This window comes from Oncorhynchus mykiss, chromosome 9 (genome assembly GCF_013265735.2).
Source record: "Oncorhynchus mykiss isolate Arlee chromosome 9, USDA_OmykA_1.1, whole genome shotgun sequence".
NCBI lineage: Eukaryota > Metazoa > Chordata > Actinopteri > Salmoniformes > Salmonidae > Oncorhynchus > Oncorhynchus mykiss.
Genome location: NC_048573.1, coordinates 55191829 through 55217563, shown reverse-complemented (window position 1 = coordinate 55217563; position 25735 = coordinate 55191829). Strand labels below are relative to the sequence as shown.

Below are 25735 nucleotides of genomic sequence, written 5' to 3'. Positions count from 1 at the left end.
TTGGTTGGGCGAATGCGTCCCTCTAACGTCAGAATTTCCGAGACTTGTCATTGGCTCCCATGAAATGCCACTCTCTGTGATGCCACGCTTTTCATTGTTATGAATGGGAAAACATGTTTTTGGCTTATAGATAAACTGTGAGAAAGTGTACCTTTGAATATGTCATAAGTGATTTGATTAGCTTATTCTTTGGTAACTATTTTGTGAAGCAAATCGAGAGGGGTGATGAATGAGTTAACGTCTGACTTGGGATCAGCCTTTCCTACCCGAATCCAAAACCAAAAACATGACAAAAACTGTTGAAACTGGCCCTGGACCAGCTGTTGGGCAGAGAGAATCCGCCTACAGAACTTTATCGGCTACGCAGTCATATTCATCGAAAGCCTACACACAGAAGAACTACAAGATGGCGCAGGCTATATTTGAAGTCCTGGAAGGTATCGACACGTTGATCATATACCACGCTTTTAATTTAACAACATATGAATGTGTTGTAAGACAACTTTTTCTCGAAAAAGTGAGGTTATTTTGGGTTATCTGGGAGGTGTAATTATGGTAATGTATATGGTAAAGCACAATTTGTATTATAATAATCGATGCCAGAGAGCTAGCTAGTTAGCATTTCGTTGAGTAAATTTGGATAATTTTGCATTTGTTCTTTAAATTTGCTTATGGTGATGTATAGCTATTTCTTTTGTTTGGGGATTTTTTTGAGAAGAGGGAGTATGTCGCATTGAAACAACAGCCACTTGCGCTAGCTTCAACCCACTGAGAGGCTGCTTGTTGTCAAAATAGCAGTAGCGCACCAATCCTATTTTATTTTGTTCCTGTCGTACTATGGTATATCATCACCATGATCTGCACCGTTCTGACCTCCAGATCTATTATTATCTTCTAGGGATGGACAACCAGACAGTCCTGGCTGTCCAGTCTCTGTTGGATGGCCAGGGAGGTGTCCCTGACCCAAACAACCAGAACATCTCAGGCTCATCTACCATTCAGGCAATGGGTGTGTACTTCCCTTTTATCCACTTAATTGTTGTCTCACTGCAATTTCTATTGTGTTGATCGGAGAACTAGGTACTACAGTAACTCAAAACAAGGACCCATTCTGTATCTCCACTGATTGCAGTTTAAATATGGAAGGGTGGATACAGTGCCTTCAGAAATTATTCATACTCTTGATTCCACATTTTGTTGTGTTAAAGCTTGAATTCAAAGTATATGTTTTGTCTCACTCATCTACACACAAAACCCCATAATGACAGTGAAAATGAAATACAGAAATCTAATTTTACATAAGTATTCAGAGTCAATACATGTTAGAATCACATTTGGCAGTGTTTACAGCTGAGTCTTTCTGGGTAAGTCTTTAAGAGCTTTGCACACCTGGATTGTACAATATTTGCACATTATTCTTTAAAAAATTCTTCAAGCTCTGCCAAGTTGGTTGCTAGACATCTGTTTTCAATTCTTGCCATAGATTATTCAAGAAGATTTTAAGTCAAAACTGTAACTAGGCTCCTCTGGGACATTTAGTGTAATCTCCAGTTTATAATTAGCCTTGTATTTTAGGTTATTGTCTACCAATGTCTGTTGGAAAGTAAATTGAACCAGCTATTCCTCTAGGATTTTGCCTGTGCTTAGCTCTTCTGTTTCTTTTTAGCATAAAAAACTCCCTAGTTCTTGCCGGTAACAAGCATACCTATTACATGATGCAGCCACTACCATGAAAATATGGAGATTGGTACTCGTTGTGTTGGATTTGCCCCAAACATAATGCTTTGTATTCAGGACAAAGTTAATTTCTTGGCCAATTTTTTTCCAGTTTTACTTTAGTGCCCTATTGCAAACAGGATGTATGTTTCGGAATCTTTTTTTATTCTGTATGTAACAGTATAGCTTCCGTCCCTCTCCTCGCCCCTATCTGGGCTCGAACCAGCCACCCTCGAAGCATTCTTACCCATCGCTCCACAAAAGCCACGGCCCTTGCAGAGCAAGGGGAACAACTACTTCAAGGTCTCAGAGCGAGTGACGTCACCGATTGAAACGCTATTAGCGCGCACCACCGCTAACTAGCTAGCCATTTCGCATCGGTTACTTGTACACACTTCCATATTTTCACTCTGTCATTTAGGTTAGTATTGTGGAGTAACTACAATGTTGTTGATCCATCCTCAATTTTCTTCTATCACAGCCATTAAACTCTAACTGTTTTATAATCCCTGAGCGGGTTCCTTTTTCTCCAGCAACTGAGTTAGGAAGGACGCCTGTATCTTTGTAGTGACTGGGTGTATTGATACACCATCCAAAATGTAATTAATAACTTTACCATGCTCAAAGAGATATTAAATGTCGGGTTTATATATATATATTTATTCATTTATATATTTATTAATTCATTCATTCATACATACATACATACATACATACATACATACATACATACATACATATACACACATCCACCAATAGGTGTGAGGCTTTGGCAAACCACCCTGGTCTTTGTGGTTGAATCTGTGTTTGAAATTCACTGCTTGACTGGGGGACCTTACAGATAGTTAGTTATATGTGTGGGGTACAGAGATGAGGTAGTCATTCAAATCATGTTAAACAATATTATTGCACACATTGAGTCCGTGCAACTTGTTATGTGACTTGTTAATCATATTTTTACTCCGGGACATAATTCCACTTTGACATTATGGGGTATAGTGTGTAGGCTAGTGTCTTAACATCTACATTTAATCCATTTTAAATTCAGGCTGTAATGTATCAAAATATGGAGAAAGTCAAGGGGTGTGGATACTTTCTGAAGGTACTGTATATTCCCAATTGTCCTCTACAGATGATGAAGATGTCTTTCTTTGTGGGAAGTGCAAGAAACAGTTCAACTCATTGCCTGCCTTTATGACCCACAAGCGAGAGCAGTGCCAGTCCAATGCCCCTTCCCTGTCTACAGTATCACTGGCATCTAGTAACGCCTACACCCCTGTGCCCTCCATTACCTCTGTGCCACAGACCCCCAACAGACAGGTGGGTACAGCACTACTGGCTTATGACGTATGGTTTTGATTGATAACTAAGATGTTTTTTGTTGTCGATCACTTAGTCTTTTCCCACACCATGAGTCTGGCAAGATAAACTAGTTACCTATCTCCTGTACTTACTCCCCAGCCCATACAGTATCATAGCATGCACCAGAACAATAATTCACTTGCAATGTAAATGCAATAATGCAGCCTTCCTTTTTTCTTTGTTTTGCTATCCACATCAGGTATCCACATACACCACAGTGCCTCCATCTCCTCTTACTCACACACTGGTCCAAGGCAATGTTTTAGTGAGCGACGATGTTCTGATGTCTGCCATCTCCGCCTTCACATCCATTGACCAACCCATGGCAGCAATGCAGCCACCTATTCAGGTAAGTTGTTTTCATTCAATTAAGTATAGGGTTGCACAATTCCAGTAACTTTCCCAAGATTCCCTGGTTTTCCAGAAATCCCGTTTTGGAGGATTCTGGATTTCCTTGCTTATTGCCTAACTTGGATGGGAAGCTTTCCGGAATTGTTAATGGAACTTTGCATCCCGAATTAAGCTATTCTTCTCAATAAGTATATTCCTTTATTCACTGCATATCATGTTTATCTTTCCTTCTCAGAGCAACCTGAGTATGCACACAGGTGCAGCCTACCTTCAGCACCATCAGCAGTCCTCCCACTCTCTCCCACCCGGACAGTCTCAGCCTCTGTCTTCCCAGGTGCCACCCAGTATCAGCAACTCAGTGGTCCAGGTCTACAGCACAATGCCTCAAATGTCTGGGAGTGGTAATGCAGAGATTCACACCTTGGGCTTGCAGCTGTTCCAATCTGTACAGGTGAGCTTTAACTAATGCAATCTGTGATTTGCAGAGAATGAGGAGGATGACAGACTTGTACTCTGCAGTCTTTGGGCAACTTCCTAAAGAGTTTGGCTCAGTAGTTCACTAACACTATACATTTTTTCTGCCCACAGGTCCCGAGTCAGTGTGTGGAGAGCCAGTCATTCAACACTCCTCCAATATACAGCCCTGGGAAGCAAGGCACCAAGACCAAAACCTGCAGCATCACTGGAAACCTAACTGGGCTTGAGGAGTTTGACAAAGTGATCATTCCTAAACGACCCAAAAATGGAAAGAAAGGCCAGGATGGAGCAGTGGGTATGATTTTGAAAACAAATGTCAATATACAGTACATATTGGTCTGACCCTAACAATATATATTTTTACATTGTTTTCTCATCATTGGCTAAATAAAATAATGTTGTCCATTGTTAATATTCATTGGCTCTTCAGCAGAACAAATGAAAGGAAAGTCCCAGAAGCTGAAGTGCAATTTCTGTGACAAAGTCTTCTCCAAAAACTTTGATCTCCAGCAACATATCAGAAGGTGAGCTTAACAAACCAAATGTACCATTCAGCCCAAACAGAAAAGCAATATCCATATGCGTTGACATCTTTGATGTCTCTACAGTCATACAGGGGAGAAGCCTTTCCAGTGCATCGTATGTGGCCGGGCCTTTGCCCAGAAGTCTAATGTGAAGAAGCACATGCAGACACACAAAGTGTGGCCCTCGGGCGTGGCCAGTACAGTGTCCAGACTGCCCATCACAGTTAAGGTGGTCCCACTGTGTGCAGAGGAGGTCATGGAGCAACAGGAGGAACAGCAGCATGAGGAGGAGGAGCAGCCAGGTAATCATCTCACTGTGGAATATTTTTCTCTATAGGCCATTCAGACCTTTTGTGGATGACATAGTGGTAATGATATCCAAAATCAATGAAGTATGTCATAATGAATGTATTATTAAGGGCCTAAGTATGTATTATAAATGTAGATTGTGTGTTCAGAAGCCCCAGGTAAGCCTGAGGAGAGAGACTGTGACTCCCAGACTGATGTAGACAGCCTGGTTGATGGTGAAGGCAAGCACAATGGCCAGCAGGCTCAGACCAAGCAGATAATCCTGATCGACAGCTCTTACCAGTGCCAGTTCTGTGCTGGCAAGTTCAGCACCTACTTCCAGCTCAAATCTCACATGACCCAGCACAAAGGAGAGCAGGTGAGTCCACATGGCCAGAGGGAAGGATCTACCCAGAACAATAATGAAGAACGAGCATTATTAAGCACAGGGGGCAATCGGTGTTCATATTATTTGGAAAACCTTTTTGTTCTCCTTTGAACAGGTATTCAAATATAAATGTTATTCTGTCAGATGTCTTCCTTAAGAGCTCTGTCCTCACCACTCATCCTTCTAATGTTCCTTCCCGCTGTGTTTCAGGTATATAAGTGTGTGGTGAAGACCTGTTCCCAGACGTTCCAGAAGCTAGATCTGTTCCTGGAGCACACCCGGATGCACCAGGAGCAGCTCACCTACCGCTGCCACCTGTGTAGCAAGGTGTTCCCCTCGCTGTTTGAGCTGGGGGTGCACCAGTACTCCCACTGCTTCTGTCCCCAGCAGAACCCACGCAAGGAGACAACTTTCTATAGGTTAGCGTCACAAACTCCAGTCTCCTAATTAGGTCATACTAATGCTTACAAAGTTCAGTCAGTTGCTTTCTTTTCAGTGTGATCACAGCTTCTCTCTGTGTTTTATATGGCCTTTAGTTTGACCCCACGGTTACGGGTTTCACCAGTGTTTCTGTCACACTCAGGTGCATGAAATGCCAAAGCCGGTACTCTACGCAAGAGGCCTTGGAGCAGCATTTGTTAACCGCCTCACATAACTTCCCCTGCCCACATTGCCAAAAGGTATGCTCTAGAAAAAATGAATGTCACTCGCTGCTATGTTAGAATTAAGTCACTCTAAATAATGCATTTATTTTTAACAGGTTTTTCCTTGTGAGAGGTATTTCCGGCGGCACCTGCCCACACATGGTATCGGAGGAAGGTTCAAATGTCAGATATGTACAAAGTTCTTCAAAACAGAGCACTACCTCAAACTGCACACTCGCATCCACTCAGGTGAGGCATGCAGACACATTACCCTATGGTGCAAATAACTTTCACTCGATTCTCTCTGCTGTGCTTATGGCAACACTGTCATTTCATTGCAGGAGAAAAGCCATACCAATGTTCTGTTTGTGAGGCCATGTTCAACAGGAAGGACAAGGTGAAGAGGCACATGCTCATTCATGAGCCCTTTAAGAAATACAAATGTCCATTTAGGTAAGTGAGGTGTATATTTATCTAACAGATCATATGTGAGCCTATTTGGAAACCTGAGCCACAAAAGATTCCAATAAAAACCTGGGGATATGTCAATGTAACAGAAAGTTGGGTTTTTATTGGTGTATTCAAAGCATTGTTTTGTGCTTTCAGGACACATGTTGGCTGCATTAAAGAGTTTAACAGACCAGACAAGCTGAAGGCACACATACTGTCTCATTCTGGTGAGTATTTCCTGTCTATTGTAGTAAATTATTAATATACCAGTCACAACTGTAAACATAATTTACCTTGTTGCAGCTCTTGAAGGCCATTTAAAGTGATGATTCAAAACCATTTAGAGCCATACTTTTGTTTCTGTTGTCTCAAGGTATCAAGCCCTATAAATGTGGGTACTGCCAGAAAGCTTTCAGCAGAAGAGCCCACATGCTTGAGCACCAACGCTCCCACACAAACAACTATCGTTTCCGATGTGCCACCTGCAAAAAGGGCTTCACCCGACAGAAGTATTACAGTGACCACAAGTGCCCCATGGCAGGGGCTGTGGTGGAGAAGGACAGGGCGGAGAAAAGAGTGACGAGGCAGGGACACGGAACAGAGGGGTCAAAGGGGAACGAGGAGTCAGATATGGAACAGAGCAGGGGAGAGGTGGATGAAAAGGAGGGCGACGAGGAGGATGATGATGAAGAGGAGAGGATCGAGGACCCTCAGGCAGTCAGTTGTCCCAGTTGAGGATCTGAGGCAGAGCTAGAGGAACACTTTGGAGACTGCTGAGTGAGACTGGCTGGTTACAGCAGAGCACCCATGTTCATAGAGACAGTGGATTGAGGCCTGAGTTAGCCTAGGTCTGTTTAGCTAACATTCCACACCATGTCTCCTTGTCAAATGCCAAAGTTTTGCATGACAGGAGTAGAATGATAGCTAAACAGACTGGTGCCAAGACTAGGCCTGAGTTATTCAAGCAGAATCTTGAAAAGATTGTCCTGAGACTACCTTTGCATATGGAAGGGATTTGAATCTCACTATATCCCTCCAATTAAATTAAAGGGGGTTTATTTGTTTTATATTAAAACATTGAAGCTTGGCACTTTCTTTCATTGATGATTGTTATTCAGAACAGTGAGTTAGTGTCTTCAGAAAGTATACACACCCCTTGACCTTTTCCATATTGTGTTACAGCTTGAGTTTAAAATGGTAAAAAAAAAAAAATTGACTGACCTACACACAATACCCCATGTTGTCAAAGTGGATTTTTTTTTAAATGAAAAGCTAAAATGTCTTTAGTTAATAAGTATTCAACCCCTTTGTATGGCAAGCCTAAATAAGTTCAGGAGTAAAAATGTGCTTAAGTCAAGTTCCATGGACTAACTCTGTGCAATAAGTGTTTAACATGAGGTTGTCATACAAAAAAAATCTCTTTACCCCACACATAGATAATTGTAAGGTCGAGCAGTGAATTTCAATCACAGAATTGCAAAATTATTCAGCCCCTTTACTTTCAGTGCAGCAAACTCTCTCCAGAAGTTCAGTGAGGATCTCTGAATGATCCAATGTTGACCTAAATGACTAATGATGATAAATACAATCCACCTGTGTGTAATCAAGTCTCCGTATAAATGCACCTGCACTGTGATAGTCTCAGAGGTCCGTTAAAAGCGCATGAAGAACAAGGAACACACCAGGCAGGTCCGAGATACTGTTGTGAAGAAGTTTAAAGCCGGATTTGGACACAAAAAGATTTCCCAAGCTTTAAACATCCCAAGGAGCACTGTGCAAGCGATAATATTGAAATGGAAGGAGTATCAGACCACTGCAAATCTACCAAGACCTGGCCGTCCCTCAACTTTCAGCTCATACAAGGAGAAGACTGATCAGAGATGCAGCCAAGAGGCCCATGATCACTCTGGATAAACTGCAGAGATCTACAGCTGAGGTGGGAGACTCTGTCCATAGGACAACAATCAGTCGTATATTGCACAAATCTGGCCTTTATGGAAGAGTGGCAAGAAGAAAGACATTTCTTAAAGATATCCATAAAAAGTGTCATTTAAAGTTTGCCACAAGCCACCTGGGAGACACACCAAACATGTGGAAGAAGGTGCTCTGGTCAGATGAAACCAAAATTGAACTTTTTGGCAACAATGCAAAACGTTATGTTTGGCGTAAAAGCAACACAGCTGAACACACCATCCCCACTGTCAAACATGGTGGTGGCAGCATCATGGTTTGGGCCTGCTTTTCTTCAGCAGGGACAGGGAAGATGGTTAAAATTGATGGGAAGATGGATGGAGCCAAATACAGGACCATTCTGGAAGAAAACCTGATGGAGTCTGCAAAAGACCTGAGACTGGGACGGAGATTTGTCTTCCAACAAGACAATGATCCAAAACATAAAGCAAAATCTACAATGGAATGGTTCAAAAATAAACATATCCAGGTGTTAGAATGGCCAAGTCAAAGTCCAGACCTGAATCCAATCGAGAATCTGTGGAAAGAACTGAAAACTGCTGTTCACAAATGCTCTCCATCCAACCTCACTGAGCTCGAGCTGTTTTGCAAGGAGGAATGGGAAAAAATTTCAGTCTCTCAATGTGCAAAACTGATAGACATACCCCAAGCAACTTACAGCTGTAATCGCAGCAAAAGGTGGCGCTACAAAGTATTAACTTAAGGGGGCTGAATAATTTTGCACGCCCACTTTTTCAGTTTTTGATTTGTTAAAAAAGTTTGAAATATCCAATAAATGTCATTCCACTTCATGATTGTGTCCCACTTGTTGTTGATTCTTCACAAAAAATACAGTTTTATATCTTCATGTTTGAAGCCTGAAATGTGGCAAAAGGTCGCAAAGTTCAAGGGGGCCGAATACTTTCGCAAGGCACTGTAATTGACAGTGAAAAGGAAGCCTGTACAGAATACAAATATTACAAAACATGAATGCTTCCTGCAACAAGGCACTAAAGTAATACTGCATAAAAATTGTCAATAATTCATTGAATATAAAGTGGTATGTTTGAGGTAAATCAAATAACACATTACTGAGTATCACTCAGCTGCACGTTATGTGTATGTGTTTGAGTTTCAGGATTAAAAAGACAGAATGGAGCTTAGCACTGGCAAAATCCTAGATTCAGTCTGCTTTCCAAGACACTGGAAGATGAATTCACCTTTCAGCAGGATAACCTAAACACACATGGCCAAATCTACACTTGAGTTTCTTACCAAGAAGACAGAGAATGTTGAGTGGCTGAGTTACAATTGACTTAAATCTACTCGAAAATATATGGCAAGACCTGGAAATGTTTGTATAGCAATGATCAATAACCATTTTGACGGAGCTTGAAGTATGTTGAAAAGAATAATGGGCAAACGCTGCACAATCATGTGTGAAAAGCTCTTAATGTCTTACCCAGAAAGACTCCGCTATAATCACTGCTAAAGGTGCTTCTACAAAGTAATGACTTAGTGGTCTGAATACTTAGGTCATTTTGATTTTTCGGTATTTCATTTTTAATAAATTAGGAAAAATCTATAAAAACATGTTTTTACTTTGTCATGGGGTATTGTATGTAGATGCGTAAGAAAAACATTCGACCCATTTTGAATTCAGGCTGTAACACAAAATGTGGTAAAGTCAAGGGGTATAAATACTTTCTGAAGGCACTGCATCTCATCCATGGGCAGATGTTTTCTTTCACCTGCCGCATGTACAGTAAATCTATCGTGCAGATTCCTGACTTCCTTTGGAGGTAACAATTCTATTTTTGTATATAACATTCTATGAATGAATCTTAAGGCATGCACTCTATGATACACTGCATTTAGCTAAAATGAAAATGAAACTATTCAAAATGGATAGCCATGATTTGAAGCCCTTTCACTCGTTTAACTAGATGGTTTAGATTTCTTCACTGACGTCACTACCACAGTAACGCCACAAAAGGAAAAACACTAAACCCATTGAATTAATTTGATATTTTTTTTTTATATATATATTTTTTTTTTACACAAATTCATAATGTACATAAATCAAAACAGGGGAAAAATCTTTCAAATGGCGTTTCACAACACACCCCTTATTACTAAACACTTTATTTTACAAAATGAAATTAATTTGTTATTAACACAATTTACAACATGGTTTCATATACAGGGAGAGCAGTTTAAGTTGCATTAAGGATACATCTGGAGACAAAAATAGGAGCCAACTTTTTATTTTCAATGCACCATAAATCATTATTTACACATTAACTACCCTAGGATTTCCATTCAAAATCAACCCAGAAAAACAAACTAAATGTATTCTCACCGACGTTCCCATGCCTTTGCCACGGCTAGAAAAACATCTCCCATTAATATAAAATGGATAAATCAGTTTGTTAAAAATCTCTTTTAAAAGCTACCTGTTTAGTCTTCACAGGCACAACCTCAGCACACAACTTGGTTAAATCGCAAATCAGCCAAGACATCAAGGCAATATTCTGGACACAAACATTTCACACTTCCTATTCCCCAGAATACTTAAAGAGATTACATTTTATCATGTCACAATGCCCTATAAAACTAGGGTCATAGTAGAGCCACATCCATGTACCTTTATAAATATAGGGGCCAATATTGTCCCGTGCAATATTTTATTGATTCACAGATAAATGCTAAGGAACCTTGAACAGAAGAACTGTTCTATTTTAAAGCATGTGCAGTGAACCTTCTTGATCTGGCCATTGTCTTATCAGACGTAACAATTTTCCTTAAAGTCAGTGTTGGGATAGTCAGAAATAGTGTTGGGACCGATGCTGCTGATAACCCTGTCCCATATATGATATGATGTTATTGAGGGTGAGTTTCCAGCGTTAATACATGATGGGGGGAGGGGCACACATTCTATGAGACAGGAGCAGTTTACTCTTGTGGATCAATAACCACCTCTAATATGCTTCCAATATTTTAGAGCAAGGTCTCTCCCTTCAACAGCACGCACGCACAAACACGCTTACACAGATGCCAGTCTTCGAGATGCTCCCTGGCTTAAACACTGACAAACGAAGACCACACTCCTGTGTCTATCGATCAGTTGCTAGATCACTCCTGCCCAAAGCCCTCAGTCTCTTCAATCGCAAACATCAATTTCTCCTTCAGCTGCTCATAGCTTTTGTAAGGAGGCAGATCCAATCGATTGAAGCTAGAAAAGGGGGAAAGAGGGGCAGGTTCGTTATCTGTCGAATGAAGCCTTTACTCTGTTTTAACCTTGACTCTTCCATACAGTACTCACCAGGTGTGACTTCTGGGCAGCCAGTTCTCCTTTCCCACCTTCTCAATGCAGAACTTCTGCGGGCCATTGCTCCCTACAAAACCAAATATGGAAGTCACTAACCCATCTACTTACAGGTAAAAAGGGCACAATGTTATGTTTCATTATCTTTTACCTCTACAGATTGCATTTGTCATCCACCCATGAGGGGAAGGAACAGCCTCAAACTTACCCAATAGGTCAGAAAAGCCTCCAACGGGAAGGCGACAGGTGCCTGTGACGAACTGGAGGAGTCTCATCCGCTTCTCGTTGTCCATCTCTTTGATGAGCTGGAAGGAAAGTACAGGAGGGTACAGTATGTCCAGGCATGTTCTTTAGTGCGTGATCTGAATGGAATGATACTGAGGAGATGTGGCATCTGACTGTAGCACAGATGAGGAGTAACACTGACCTGCCAGAACCAGAGGACCTGCTTGCTGCTGCGTGCGTAGTGTCTGTAGATGGTGTTCCTCTGCCAGTCTGTCAGGTCAATCTCCTGCATCCCACACAGCATCACCTGCAGGAAGTGGACATGTCACAATTGGTTCAATAGAACAACTGATCTTTACCAGAGTGAATATTGGGAATCTGGTGTAAATAAGTATGCTAAACTAAGACTCATACCTCCAGTTCTTTGGCGTCAAAGTACTGCAGGTACTGCTGTGGGAGGACCTCGTTGAAACCCTCAAAGAAGGCCTGGGTCTGCTCCTCCACACCTCTGGACAACCTCCACTCTGCTACAAGCCTGGGGGAGAAACACAGACCATCAAGGCACCACACACCAGGACAGTAGTGAAAAGGGGTCAGAGGTACCAAGAGGGGAGAAGGCGGCCATACGCTGAGACAGACCTAATATACTCCCCCTTGTTCTCCTCAGTGACCAGGACCTCGCCACCGTCCGGCTTGAGCTCATGAGTGGTGATTTCACCCAGAATCTCTTTGTCCACAGAGAAGTACATCTCCAGGCCACACTCCTCAATGTCATTCTCCCTAAAGTATACAAAAAGATGACAAAGACGTGTCAGCGACTTAATGAAAGTTGTTGTTTTCTGTGTTAAGAAAAATGGGACCAAAATACTGAACAAACATTAACATCCGTTACAACCAAAGTTAATATCAGTACAGCTTCCGCAGAAGACTCACTTAATCCAGATAAGAGAATTGTAGAATTCTGTGTCAATGGACTCAAGATCTTTCAGTGCCCATGGCTTGTTCAGCATGCGCTTGTAGAACGGCAGCGAGAAGCCTGTGTCAATGAACTTCCCATGGAAAAGAGCCTGGGAAAAGAGATCAGGAGGTTAACATCTAAAAAATATAGAACTGCATCAGATCTTTGCACTTGCAAACATATCACATTGCAGTAAAAGTTGAACTTAATGACTCAAAATAGTTACCATAGCGATGAAGCGTCCAATGAATTTAAAGTATTTAAGGTGGTCAGGGTTGATGTATGAGGCAGGGTTGATCTGCAGGCAGTAGTTGTCCTTCCCAGCATATTCAAATAGGCAGTACATGGGGTTCAGCACCTCGTGAGACAGCAGGAAAAACCACTCCCTACAGAGGAAGAAATTGATAACTCATCACAATACCTCTCTGCAAGCATCCAACGAACACCATACTTTATAACGTGGTCAAATAACTGGTAGACAACCACTTATCTAGGATATGTTACAAGGCAATTCAAAAAGCTGAAACCTTGACCAAAGGCAACTTCATCACTACGACGACATATGATTTATTGGAGTGCAATGACTGTACAAGAGCACAGAGTTTTACCTTGCCACCCCACCATAGTCGAGGCCTTCTTCCCCAGGGAATATGATCCATAGTCTCCTGCGGAGGTCCTGTGCATTGAAGCTCATTATCTACAACGGAAAGAGTCAAATTAATATGGACAACATGTCAGTGTCAGCATGATAATTTGGGAGGATGTTTACTCACTTGTTGGAACGAGTCCTCAAACAGGGTTTTGCGGGTGACAGTGATCTTGATGTGCTGAGGCATTGACAATTGCTGGACAAGAAGAAGAGGAAATCATAAGTGATTTTGAAGCATGTGACTTTTTTCAGAATGGGCCAACAGAAATAACAAGTCATCATTTTCATTTAATTGGGTCACTGTATTGGAATTCATGTGGTTCTGTTGATCATAAAAACAATGACAATGTTTAACCACTCAAACTCAGAAGGCATGACACCTACCTGGCACCAGAATCTGAAGTACTGGACTTTGGCTTTAAAGTCTCGAACGTAAGTAATCTGGGGCCCATTTTCACTGTTTTATAGTAAGCGGGAAGGAACAAGGCACACATTGTCACACATCATGGCCAAAACACAAATCAGCCTTGTCAGATTACCTGGCTTTTACTATAGTTAATGAGAAATACACAATACTGTCAAATCATAGACCCCAGACAGACAATGGTATGTGTTCACTACTCTTCAGAAATAATAAATGGCTAGATAATGACAATTGTTTCAGCCAAAACATGCTACATGTGAGCAGACAAACAGCTAGAGGGGAAATATCAATAACCTCAGTCCTGTGAAAAGGCACCAAACAGGTAATTCCTGTTAGTTGGGGAATAGAGGTAAGCAAAGTCACTGCCTCACAGAGAACAGTCATGTTGACAGTACACCATCATCCTTCAGGTGTGGCTCATTACAATACTAAAAGATAGACAGTACAGTATCGGTTCAGCCCATTTTAGTCATCCTTATTTGACATTTTTAGAACATAAAGGGCTGTTATTAGTAGCAACACTTCCATCACCAGTCTGTTTTAGGTCAAAACTAGTCTCAAACAGAACCGTGTTTGCTACATACAGTCTAGTTTTATTCTAAAATATGGCCTCAAGAAAAATGATTTAGTCAGAGTGGGAGCCCAATGCTTTTATATCAAGTGAATGGAATGTTGTGACGTACAGTGAGGATGTTCCAGTGCGAGGGTCGATGTATGTAGTGGCTCTCCTGTTGTGGTCCACAAAGTACGGGATGCCGTCGACAGTGAACCTCATCTCCCAGCCCTCTGGAAGAGGCTTTTCATTCAGCAGCCTGAGAGAGAGTGTGTCTGTCATTACTTGGACCAAGAGTCAGACACAGATCTGCACAATGTCTGAATTAACACTTCAGTTCCAGCACATGGGCATGTGGAGAGTACTAGAACCAGGGGCTGAGCTAATCTTGCAAGGATAGCCCCCACGGAGGTTAAAAGTAGCTGTTAGAATACATATCTGCACTAAGAGTAGCACAGATGAACTTCTCACCCCTGAGTGCGAGGGTCCTCCCACTGTGTAGTCCGTGTGGTGTGTTGGACAAAGTACACTCTCTCGTTGCTGTCAGTTCTTTTCTCTGAGGACGTAAAGCAATTCATGAAAAATTCTAGAAAACATTTAATGAATCTGTGCGATGTGAGGTAGTGAGATATTACCCCATCCATGTGGCAGCGGGCCCAGGGGATCAAACTGCTTATTCTCAGTGGCTGGAACCTGGTCCTGGAGCTTCAGTGCACCAGAGAAAATAAGGAATAATATTTGAACAAAGTTTTAAAAATTCAACTGATCAAGATTGGTTAAATATCACCAACTGAAAGAGGGGAAACTGTTTACAGCACAATATGTAAAGAATTAAGAGAAGCAGACAAACTGATAAGGCTGACAAACACTAATAGATTGTCTGGACACAACAGCAAGGCCCAATTAATTACATTTCATAGTTAGAGCAGTTATAGGAAGATAATATCATGTCTGGCTTGCCAGCTAGCTCATTTGGCTAAATAAAGCCAGGGGTGGGGTAGCATCCTCCTTTAGTTCTTTAGTTCCTAATAAACTTCCTGTAAATTACCCAATCCATTTGATGGCATTATCATTTCACAGAGTGCAAATAGCAGATTTCCCCATTTATTTAAAATCTTCATCTCTTGAGTGTTTCACAACTGTTCAGTACTGTTATTGAAGGAACTGAGCACTTGATTTGACCAGTCAGAGTTCCCACTTACCCCATTCACCCCAAATATGAAGCGCTGGTTGAACTGCTGCATGGCACCCTGTAGCTGGTTGCGTTGGTGCTGCCACTGTTCATAGTTCCGTACCGTCTCCATGGTGGGCCGTTGCCAGGTGGTAGTTCTGGTGATGTGGTCTACAAAGTAGACCCTGCCCATGGGGTCCACTCGCCGCTCCCACCTACACACAGGGCAAAGAGGAACAGGGGAGACCAGTATAAGAGCTTTGGCCATTTAGTATCTTCTAGTAACAAAGACACCATTCTCTGTGTTAGTATAGAGGTAGGAAAAATGCATTTGAATACTGTATGTAGAATGTATATTGTAGTTGGAGTATCAGTTGAGTATGAAGATACAGGATATGTAAGGGGAGTTACCCAGAAGGTAGAGGCTCAGGCCGCTCCCACGTCGTTCTCTTTTCCACATGATCTACAAAATACAGCCTTCCGTTCTGATCCACCCTCTGCTCCCATCTTCACAGCAACACAAAGAAAATGTTTACACTTAAAAAAAACAGTCCACCAGCTAAAAAAGCTAGAATCCAAATCACATCAGGTAGTGTGGAGTTACAGTATAAAAATGATGAGACTAAGTAACCCTGGAGCAATAGTAACAGGTAATTGCAGTTGGTAAGCAGTCGCAGCAGACATATTTCAAACAGCTCGCTTGCTCACATCTTCAGTTTAACAGAACATGTCAGATGAACTCCTGAGTTGTATTGACACCACTAACTGAGAGTTACTGCCAGACCGATCAACATGGATGGCTTGACCCTTACCCAGGAAGCAGTGGGCCTGCAGCGACAGTGGGGACTCTGGGGGGGCCTGGAGCAACACTGGCTGCTTGTCTGGCTGCTATTGCTTGGCTCTGGTCGTGTGTAGGGGGTGGGGCATTGGGGTCTGCGGCTGGTACTGCAGGTGCAGGCATACGGACTGGGGTTTCTGAGCTGGGGCCATCGCTTCCTTCAGTTGGTATGGAACTATTAGAGGATGCTGCCGAAAACCAGTGAATGAGAAAAAAGATTGGATGAGTTTGAGAAAACGACACTAAATGGTTGTTTTCTGCCACATTATCTGACAAATGCATACAAAACTAAGCCATCGCAAAACTGGGGCCATCGCTTCCTTCAGTTGGTATGGAACTATTAGAGGATGCTGCCGAGGATGCTGCATAAAGCAAAACACCATGCCATAAAATCCCCAGGAGCATTAGTGTTGGTTTAAGATGGGCTAAGAGGTTGACCCACTCACCTGGAGAGGAGGTTGGTCTGCGTGGGGTGGGTGGTGGGGGTCGGGAGGGCCTGGGGGGCCGTAGAGGATTCCCCTTGGAGCCACCTGCTGACAGAGCGGGAGACCCTGTGCCGTTCACTGCGACCACACGCCCAGTTGGGGAAGCTCTGTGCTCCAAACCATCCACAGAAGGAGAGCCATCTCTACTCCTCCTGCCACAAGGTCAACTATTAACTCTGTTCATAAGCAAGAACATCATTACCACAGTAACCAGGAATAATAGGCTTACCTCACATCATGATCCCCGTTGTGTTGCGATTCCCCATTTGACATACCTGAGATCAGAAACACAAACAGAGTTGTGAACTGAACATACTGACGGGAAGCTGGAGCTTATTTTCTGGGCAGGTTGGGAAAACCATAACTCTCCCATAAATCAATACAGATAACAGTGCGGATAACATTGCACAGAGCAGACGCACTTCGGCTGTTGGCCTCGACAGCAGAGGCAAACATCTCTGGGTCGACCTGCATGCCGTCCAGACAGACAGACAGGTCCCCCACCACATCGGTCTGGTCTTTGTCTGTACTCAGCTGCAGGGTCTGCACCACCTCAGAGACTGAAGGGAAAACACCATGGAACAAAATCATTGGTTATCAGAGATGGGGGAAAGAACCTAGTTACAAATCAGGATATTATTTTTCACAAAATATCATATTGTCAATAAGCTGAATATTATGTTTGCGCTAGTTGGCTGTATCTGCACCAAAACTATAGTATTTTTCCTTCATAGCTTGTTCTCCATCTTCTTTTTAAATAGGGAGCCAATTTGTTTTCAGGACTTTAATTTCCATAACTGATCAAAACTTATTTTCTCATGTCTCTCTCTCTTGTCCCTCTGCATCAGACATATAGTGAGCAATATGTTTGGAACATCGAGTTGCAATAAAATCACATTATCCAATCGCAATACATATATCAGCACCTAAGTATCACGATAATGTCGTATCGTGAGGTCCCTGGCAATTCCCAGCACTATTGGTTATGTAATAAAAAGCTTCCTTCCACTCAGTTCCTTGTCTGTCAAAAGCCTTTATCAGCACTTTGAGTCATCCTGCCACTTTGCACCAGGATGATAACCTTGAGTTTGAGACACAAGAGGGACATTAACGAACTGCTTGGATAGTATACCGCATAGGCTATGATCAATGATTATCTCGGTTGTCACCTTATGAAATATATCTTCAACAAACTAGTGGGAAAAAAAGTCATGGAGAGATCATTCCCGTAAAAGGAATACAAGGAGAGTCAAACAAATATACAGCCATAAGAAACAGAGTAATTACCCTACTCTAAAACTAAGCTGTCATTGTTTACTGCTTTGTCAAAATAGGAGACTGAACATATCACACCAATCTAGTTTGTCTTAAACTGTATTTGGCAAAATTGGCAGGGGACTGAATGAACTCTTTATGAAGGGGAAGTAATCTCATCTGCCTCTTATCTGTGACATCACACAGTCAAAGCAGAGGGAGGTGCTTGTGGCTGTGTTATGTAAGAGAGAGAGAGCACAGACACAGTACAGGCCCTTATCACACAGCCAAGCAAGGTATGCATAACATGATACAAGGAAGGCACTCACTATTCATGTCGTTGGATTTGAGTGTGTCGCTGACCTCCAGAGTTGCCATGCCTAACAATACGTCCGACTTCAAGGTCTGGTGACTCCATACCCGGAAGATGAGCTTGCTGAAAGGAGTGACAATTCTATTGCCGAGATAAAAGAAAAACATACAATGAAGATTACATTGGTTAATTCACTGGGAATATAGCATACATTTTAGGTGAGAGTTGATCAGACACGAAATAGTCAAAGATAATTATGATCAAATATCTGAAGACAAAACAAACAGCGTTAGCATGGAGGCAAATAGAAGCAAGTGTCCATGCCCACTATTACAGCTGCCTATTTAAACACTAAATATTTGCATGAAAAGACAGTTATGGAAGCGCATCAGCTTACTCAACCATAGTATAACTGCTCTGAATTCTCCACACCAAGACATACTGAAATTGGAGAGGGACTTTAAATTAAGAAGGGACTGCAGAGTAAGACTCCAGAGCTATATAAAGAAGGGATTGATTGTGTGGATGTGTTGGCACTTGGCACTACTAAATCATGAGTGGATCCTCAGTCAACCCTATACACTTGCGAGAGAATTTGTACTCGTTAAATTAATAGGCGGCTGTTCCTTGTGCTCAACAATAACACGATGACAACTTACACAGTGAGCAGCTGCTTCCATTTGGGACTGTGGGTGTTGTTGCATTTTTCGGTCTTTTTGGACTGGCCGTCAACTGCAACTTCAACATATGGACTGGGGCCAAACCAGTTCTTCTTGTTCTCTTTCAGTTTTGCTGATAGCACTGAGGAGATGAAGAGTGTTGTGAATTAGGGCAGAGCTAGAAGGAAAACTGACTGTTGGAAGTTTGACAGCAGCTCAGTTAGTAGTCGCGATGCTTGCAATGCCTGGGTAGTGGGTTCGATTTCGCCACCCATACATAACAATGTATGCACACATGACTAAATTACATATTTTACTATATTATAGGGCACTTCAGGTCAATTCTGTTTTATGAACATCGCCCACACCCTGAGAGAGCATTTCCTATGTTTGGTATGGACTAAGCCCTTCAACACTCAAAATAAATGACAAGGATCAGGATTAAGAACCTACCCATAATTTGCAGTTGTGCCTTCATGGGGTAGCCATTCCCAGGGCCTGGTTTAGCAATGCTGGAGGCCATGACATACCTGCAACAAAACACCACACTCAGTCAACCATTCAATGGACCAACGCACATTCCATGCAATGCAAGTTACAGCCTTTCTATCCTCTGTCTCACTGCATTGTGAGAGACGCTTTATGATATTACAGTGAGCTTATCTAAATGTGATGTTATCTGATTGTAATGAAACAAAATATCATGGTCAGCATTCTGTTAGTTACACTATTACCACCCAGCAACTAACACAGACCTCTTTTGAATGGTAATGAAATCTTATTGCTATTAGTTAAAAGGTGTAATACGGTTATGCTTGTACCTACCATTCTCTGACGAGGCTAGACTTCTCTATAAGTACATGGAAGTCGGTGTCAAACTTACCGAGCTCAGATGTATATTTATACGATTCTTAAGAGTCATTTAGGTAATTCCACAGTAACAGAGTGACAGATTCAGATGTGTCACTTTAAAATGCATGTCAAACAAAAACAATTGCAAAGTTAAAGAAACCATACAAATCCATGCACAAGGACTACTTTGAACAGTGCAGATCCAAATGTTCTTAACAGAATGAAGGTTTGTGCTGTTTGTGTCCTCATTCTATTACCCACCTTTGCATCTGCACTGTTCTTGAAGTGAATGTGTTTTTGTAAGAATCTCAGTGGAAATTGTTGAAGCTAGTCCTTATGCATAGTATGGTTTGTATAACTTGGCAATCATTGGTTTGTTTGAAATGTATTTTAAAGTGAAAAAGTCCCAGTGTCAGTCTGTTACTGTGGAATTGCCCATTTACAAATAACTGTTCTCTGGAAAATGCCTCGAGTGTGATACCATCCCACAAGTAACTTTCTAGGGAAAATCAAATTGGTGAAAGTAGCACCAAGAATCATAGCCTAGTCCTCATTCCTGGTTCTCATTGTGCATAATGTACACTAAAGTGCATTCAGACCCCTTGGCTTTTTTCATATTGCTACATTACAGCCTTATTCTTAAAGTGAAAAAACGATTTTATTTCCTCTTCAATCTACACACAATACCCCATAATGACAACACATAAACAGTTGTTTTAAACATTTTTTGTTGCAGATTAACTAAAAATAAAAAACAGTAATACCTTATTTACATTTGCTATGAGACTCGAAATTGAGCTCAGGCGCATCATGTTTCCATTAAACATCCTTGAGATTTTTCTCAGAGTCCAACTCTGGTAAATTCAATTGATTGGACATTATTTGGAAAGGCACACCTGTCTATATAAAAAGGTCCCACAGTTGACAGGATTGTGTTGAGGCACAGATTTGGGGAAGGTTACCAAAACATTTCTGCAGCATTGATGGTGACCAAGAACACAGTGGCCTCCATCATTCTGAAATGGAAGAGATTTGGAACCACCAAGACTCGTCCTAGACCTGGCTGGTCCGGCCAAACTGAGCAATCGGGGGAGAAGGGCCTTGGTCAGGGAGGTGACCAAGAACTGTCCCTCCTCTGTGGAGATGGGAGAACCTTCCATCTCTGCAACACTCCACCAATCAGGCCTTTAGGGTAGAGTGGCCAGACGGAAGCCACTCCACGGTAAAAGGCACATGACAGCCCCCTTGAAGTTTTTAAAACAAACGAGGAGAAAACAAGTTTCTCTGGTCTGATGAAACCAAGATTGAACTATTTGGCCTGAATGCCAAGCGTCTGGAGGAAACCTGGCTCCATCCCTACGATGAAGCATGGAGGCAGTAGGGATGTTTTCAGTGGCAGGGATTGGGAAACTAGTCACGATTGAGGGAAAGATGAACACTCCAGAGCGCTCAGGACAGTAGACCGGGGCAAAGGTTCCCCTTCCAACAGGACATAGACCCTAAGCACACAGCAAAGACAAGGCAGGAGTGGCTCTGGGACAAGTCTTAATGTCCTTGAGTGCCTGAGCCAGAGCCCAGACTTGAACACGATCCAACATCTTTGGAGAGACCTGAAAATAGCTGTGCGGTGACGCTTCTCATCGAACCTGACAGAGCTTGAGAGGATCTGCAGAGAAGCATTGGAGAAACTCCCCAAATACAGGTGCTAATCTTGTAGCGTCATATCCAAAAAGACTCGGGGTGTAATTGCTGCCAAAGGTGCTTTAACAAAGTACTGAGTAAAGGGTCTGAATACTTATGTAAATGTTTTATTTCAACATTTTGAATAAGTCGAGGGGTCTAAATACTTACCAAATGCACAGTACATGACCAAAAGTATGTGGACACCTGCTCGAACATATCATTCCAAAATTATGGCCGATTAGACCTGGCTCACAGTCGGCGTACCAATTCATCCCAACGGTGTTTGATGGGGTTGAGGTCAAAGCTCTGTGCAGGCCATTCCAAGTTCTTCCACACCGATCAACAAACCATTTCTGTATGGAACTTGTGTTGTGTACAGGGGCATTGTCATGCTGAAACAGGAAAGGGACTTCCCCAAACTGTTGCCACAAAGTTGGAAGCACAGAATCGTCTAGAATGTCATTGTATGCTTTAGCGTTAAGATTTCCCTTAATTGGAACTAAGGGGCCTAGGCCGAACCATGAAAAACAGCCCCAGACCATTATTCCTCCTCCCAAACTTTACAGTTGGCACTATGCATTGGGGCAGGTAGGGTTCTCCTGACATCCGCCAAACCCAGATTTGTCCTTCGGACTGCCAGATGGTGAAGCGTGATTCATCACTCCAGAGAACGCATTTCCACTGCTCCAGAGTCCAATGGCGGCAAGCTTTACATCACTCCAGCCGACACTTGGCATTGTGCATGGTGATCTTAGGCTTGTGTGCGGCTGCTCGGCCATGGAAGCCCAATTCATAAAGCTCCTGACAAAACAGTTATTATGCTGATGTAGCTTCCAGGGGCAGTTTGGAACTTGGTAGTGAGTGTTGTAAACGAGGACAGACAATTTTTACGCGCATCAGCACTCGCAGTTACCGTTCTGTGAGCTTCTGTGGCCTAACACTTCGCGGATGAGCCGATGTTGCCATTGGACGTTTTCACATCACAATAACAGCACTTACAGTTGACCGGGGCAGAAATTTTACAAACCGATGAAAGTTGACAGTGCCACGTTGAAAGTCACTGAGCTCTTCAGTAAGGCCATTCTACTGTTGATGTTTGTCTATGGAGATTGCATGGCTACGTGCTCAATTTTATACACCTGTCAGCAACAGGTGCAGCTGAAATAGCAGAATCCACTCATTTGAAGCAGTGTCTACATACACTATATTACACAAAGGTATGTTCCTTGCCTTTCTCCCCTATGCAAATGAGAGGAAAAGGCTCTTGACCAACTAACTTTGGTTGTACCCGGAGTCAATAATTTATTACTGCTGATCCTGGGCATACAGTGAGCGACTGCTTTTCTGACTAGTGAGTCACAAACTCATCAGCTACGACCAGGATCAGACTCACCTTAAGGCAATGATTACATCCCTCAGCTAAATATCAGATAATGCACAAATGAATAAAAAAAGTGGAAACACAGCCAAGGCTATTAGAGTTGATTACAGGTAACATTTGTAATGTTTCAATCTAGTCCTGCTTCAGGGCTAGAAGTAGGCTAGCGGATGGCAGTAGTCAAGTCAATAAACCATGAATCCTAATCAAGTATCAAGTCCCTAGGTTTCAAGTACGAGTCAGTCCTTTATACTCGAGTCACAAGGCCCTTGTCAGTGTTAAAAGCTGCAGTTCAACCATTTTTGTATCTACATTATGTTACATTGTTACACAATGCAAGACTAACTGGATAATACAGCTATGTAACATTTGCTGTTGTAGCTGGTATGTTGAATTATTCAAAAGAGAGATTTTCTAACAACAAAAGTCTTCTAAACTCCCATGGCTAGTTGCAGGGGGAAAGTTAGAAATTAGAAAATGCTCCTTAATTAAATTCAAATCCTTTTTTCTCCATGAAATAATCCAACAAGGTATACACCGCCATCTAGTCTTGTTGGATTACTTCATGCAGCAAAAACATATTTAATTTAATAACTGAGCATAAATAAATTCCAACTTTCCCCCTAAAGCTAGCCTTGGGAGTTTAGATACCGGTGACGTCCAAATCGAGAACGAATTAAGTATTGCCAAGGTTAGACGAAAAGATCCTGACTGAAGGCTAAATAGCAGCTTAAGCATCTGTACACGACCTCAGGAAAGCTCTGCCGCTGAGGTTCTTGTTGACAAGGCTAGTAGGCTACTATCTTTCCACATAAACTACTGTTTGGGTTAGGTTATGTCTTTGGGTTTAACTAACGCACTACCAAGTTAATAGTTAACATAAGAACTGACAAAATCAACTATACTGTACACAAATATAATTGTTGGTCCCATGTTTCATGGGCTGAAATAAAATATTTGTTTTAGAGAATTTGGCAGTACGTCCAACTAGCCTCACAACCGCAGACCACTTGTAACCACGCAAGCCCAGGACCTACCGATATGGCTTCTTCACTTGCGGGATCGTCTGAGACCTGCCACACGCCAGCTGATGAAACTGAGAAATATTTCTGTCTGTAATAAATGCCCTTTTGTGGAGGGGGGAAAAAAAACTAATTCTGATTGGCTGGGCTTAGATCCCCAGTGGGTGGGCCTATGCCCACCCAGGCCTCACCCCTGCCCAGTCATGTGAAATCCATAGATGAGGTCCTAATGGATGTATTTCAATTGAATGACTTCCTTTTATGAACTGTAACTCAGTAAAATCTTTTAAATTGTTGAATTTATATTGTTGTTCCGTATAATATTACACACAGGCATGTTTAACTTGTTTTTAAAGTATTGGTTAGAGTGCAACATTCCAGGAAGAGCTTTGTTTCTTGAAGAATACAACTTATAAATGCCAAACAACTTGCTTACCAATCATTACCCACAATGCATTGAGAAAGGTTAGCTACATTTACCCAGCCCCACCCCTCAGTTCAAACAAATTGGAGGGGTGGGGTTGTTGAAATTACAGTATGCTTTATGAACACATGTGACTGGATGACAGCAAGAGAACCCAACGTCATTTTACGCAATAACAATATGTCTGGAGAACATAAACATAGCTAACTTTGATAGCATTTTGTTTGCCATCGCTAGGATTAGATGTTAACCATCAGTCGCATGACATTAGCAAAAGGCAAAGTGTAGGTATCTCCGACATGTTTGACAATGAAGAAGGCTAACGCGTTTAGCCTAGTTAGCTGAGTGGCTAAATTAGATGTAGTCTTAACTCAAAACGAGTGAAATTACAACCTTGAAACTCCGCTATCTGGTAGCTAGCGAAATGTTATTTACGTTCTGCTCCGGGATACAGAGCTTGGATGCAATATTTGTGTTGTTTACGTGTTACATATCAGCTGGCAACTTATGAAGTTATACCATCTATGAATGGGTTACTCACAACTGCTCGTGACAACACAAGAGCACGAAATACAAAAAAATACATTAAATTAAAAGCTGGCAGGTTAGCCTGTGTCGTGGCTGGCTGACCCAGTGTTTAGGCTAAATATTGTGGTTGAGGACCTCCCACCTCGGATGTTATGCTTACCCGAATCCAAGGGCAGAAGAAGTTCAAGACGTGACAGGCAACTTTCCTTAATATCCCGGTCTGTTTTGGTTCTTTTGCGGCTTCACTTCAAGAAATACACTTCCACCATATTCGTAATCGTCTCACGTGACCGAAACAAGGTGGTGCGCACGCATACTTTTTCTGTGGTGTTTATCTGCGGTTGGCATCAAACTTTATGGTTTATTACCGCCACCTACTGTACTGGAATGTGGGCCAGAGACAGGGAGGTGGTAAATCCGTAGTTCCGGTTCTCTTAAAAATGTTGACACTCTTAATATGTTTTACTCCACATCCTTTCTCCTAAAGGTCTGTTTAGCTAGCACATCTACTTCCTCATTTCCTTTCACCCCCACATGGGCTGGGACCCAAGCAAAAACTTCTGGACACCCATCTGTCTCACCCGTGCATGAATTGGAGTACCGCATTTAGCTATATGAGCTAAGTGTTTGCATACTCATCAGCACAGTACATGAATCAGAGCATATATCTATTATGTTTGTCTTGACTTCCACCACTAACTGCAAGGCCAACAATACAGCCATCAGTTTTGCAATGCATACAGCCAGGTGGTCTGTAATAAGTTTCCTTACTGCAAAACCATTTCCCTGTACAGCAAAGGCTGACCCAGTGTGACATGTCCATGGATCTTTTGATCCATCT

The 25735-nt window shown here is 42.2% G+C and overlaps 2 protein-coding genes across 9 annotated transcripts; one reads left to right on the top strand and one right to left on the bottom strand.

Moving 5' to 3' along the window:
* Positions 1 to 144: 144 nt before the first annotated feature.
* Positions 145 to 7290, top strand: LOC110532405 (zinc finger protein 341). Of its 7 annotated transcripts, none has more exons than XM_036988350.1 (15): positions 145 to 517; positions 899 to 1009; positions 2923 to 3036; positions 3278 to 3427; positions 3665 to 3880; positions 4018 to 4201; positions 4340 to 4430; positions 4515 to 4732; positions 4889 to 5097; positions 5317 to 5525; positions 5690 to 5786; positions 5867 to 5999; positions 6092 to 6203; positions 6357 to 6427; positions 6574 to 7290. In XM_036988350.1, exons 1-15 carry the CDS (start codon positions 287 to 289, stop codon positions 6933 to 6935), a joined length of 2508 nt encoding a protein of 835 aa, XP_036844245.1. In that variant the 5' UTR covers positions 145 to 286; the 3' UTR covers positions 6936 to 7290. The 7 variants fall into 7 exon arrangements, with proteins under 7 accessions (XP_036844245.1, XP_021471962.2, XP_021471961.2 ...); XM_021616287.2 differs by having other exon boundaries at positions 146 to 517; positions 4337 to 4430; XM_021616286.2 differs by having other exon boundaries at positions 149 to 437; positions 4337 to 4430.
* Positions 7291 to 10198: 2908 nt separating this feature from the next.
* On the bottom strand, positions 10199 to 25211 carry LOC110532404 (E3 ubiquitin-protein ligase Itchy). Of its 2 annotated transcripts, none has more exons than XM_021616281.2 (24): positions 25055 to 25211; positions 19461 to 19537; positions 19008 to 19149; positions 18365 to 18489; positions 17204 to 17341; positions 17011 to 17056; positions 16743 to 16933; positions 16271 to 16484; positions 15870 to 15965; positions 15490 to 15673; positions 14923 to 14992; positions 14759 to 14843; positions 14418 to 14546; positions 13695 to 13767; positions 13435 to 13506; positions 13270 to 13358; positions 12888 to 13047; positions 12637 to 12770; positions 12343 to 12483; positions 12118 to 12238; positions 11906 to 12010; positions 11687 to 11783; positions 11476 to 11548; positions 10199 to 11385 (listed from the first exon to the last, which is right to left on the bottom strand). In XM_021616281.2, the coding sequence occupies exons 2-24, from the start codon at positions 19528 to 19530 to the stop codon at positions 11286 to 11288; spliced, it is 2655 nt and encodes an 884-aa protein (XP_021471956.1). In that variant the 5' UTR covers positions 19531 to 19537; positions 25055 to 25211; the 3' UTR covers positions 10199 to 11285. The 2 variants fall into 2 exon arrangements, with proteins under 2 accessions (XP_021471956.1, XP_036844244.1); XM_036988349.1 differs by lacking the exon at positions 25055 to 25211 and adding an exon at positions 23958 to 24010.
* Between the last annotated feature and the right edge of the window lie 524 nt (positions 25212 to 25735).

Bases quoted from the DNA above. Each gene is read 5' to 3' on its own strand.
- LOC110532405 (XM_021616287.2), top strand. From the start codon at position 287: ATGACAAAAACTGTTGAAACTGGCCCTGGACCAGCTGTTGGGCAGAGA. The intron at 4,733-4,888 runs GTAATCATCTCA...TTGTGTGTTCAG, and splicing joins TGAGGAGGAGGAGCAGCCAG to AAGCCCCAGGTAAGCCTGAG. The intron at 6,204-6,356 runs GTAAGTGAGGTG...TTGTGCTTTCAG, and splicing joins AAATACAAATGTCCATTTAG to GACACATGTTGGCTGCATTA.
- LOC110532404 (XM_021616281.2), bottom strand. From the start codon at position 19,530: ATGGCCTCCAGCATTGCTAAACCAGGCCCTGGGAATGGCTACCCCATG. The intron at 16,485-16,742 runs GTGAGTGGGTCA...GGTTTTCGGCAG, and splicing joins CAGACCAACCTCCTCTCCAG to CATCCTCTAATAGTTCCATA. The intron at 15,674-15,869 runs GTAACTCCCCTT...CCCTGTGTGTAG, and splicing joins CCTGAGCCTCTACCTTCTGG to GTGGGAGCGGCGAGTGGACC.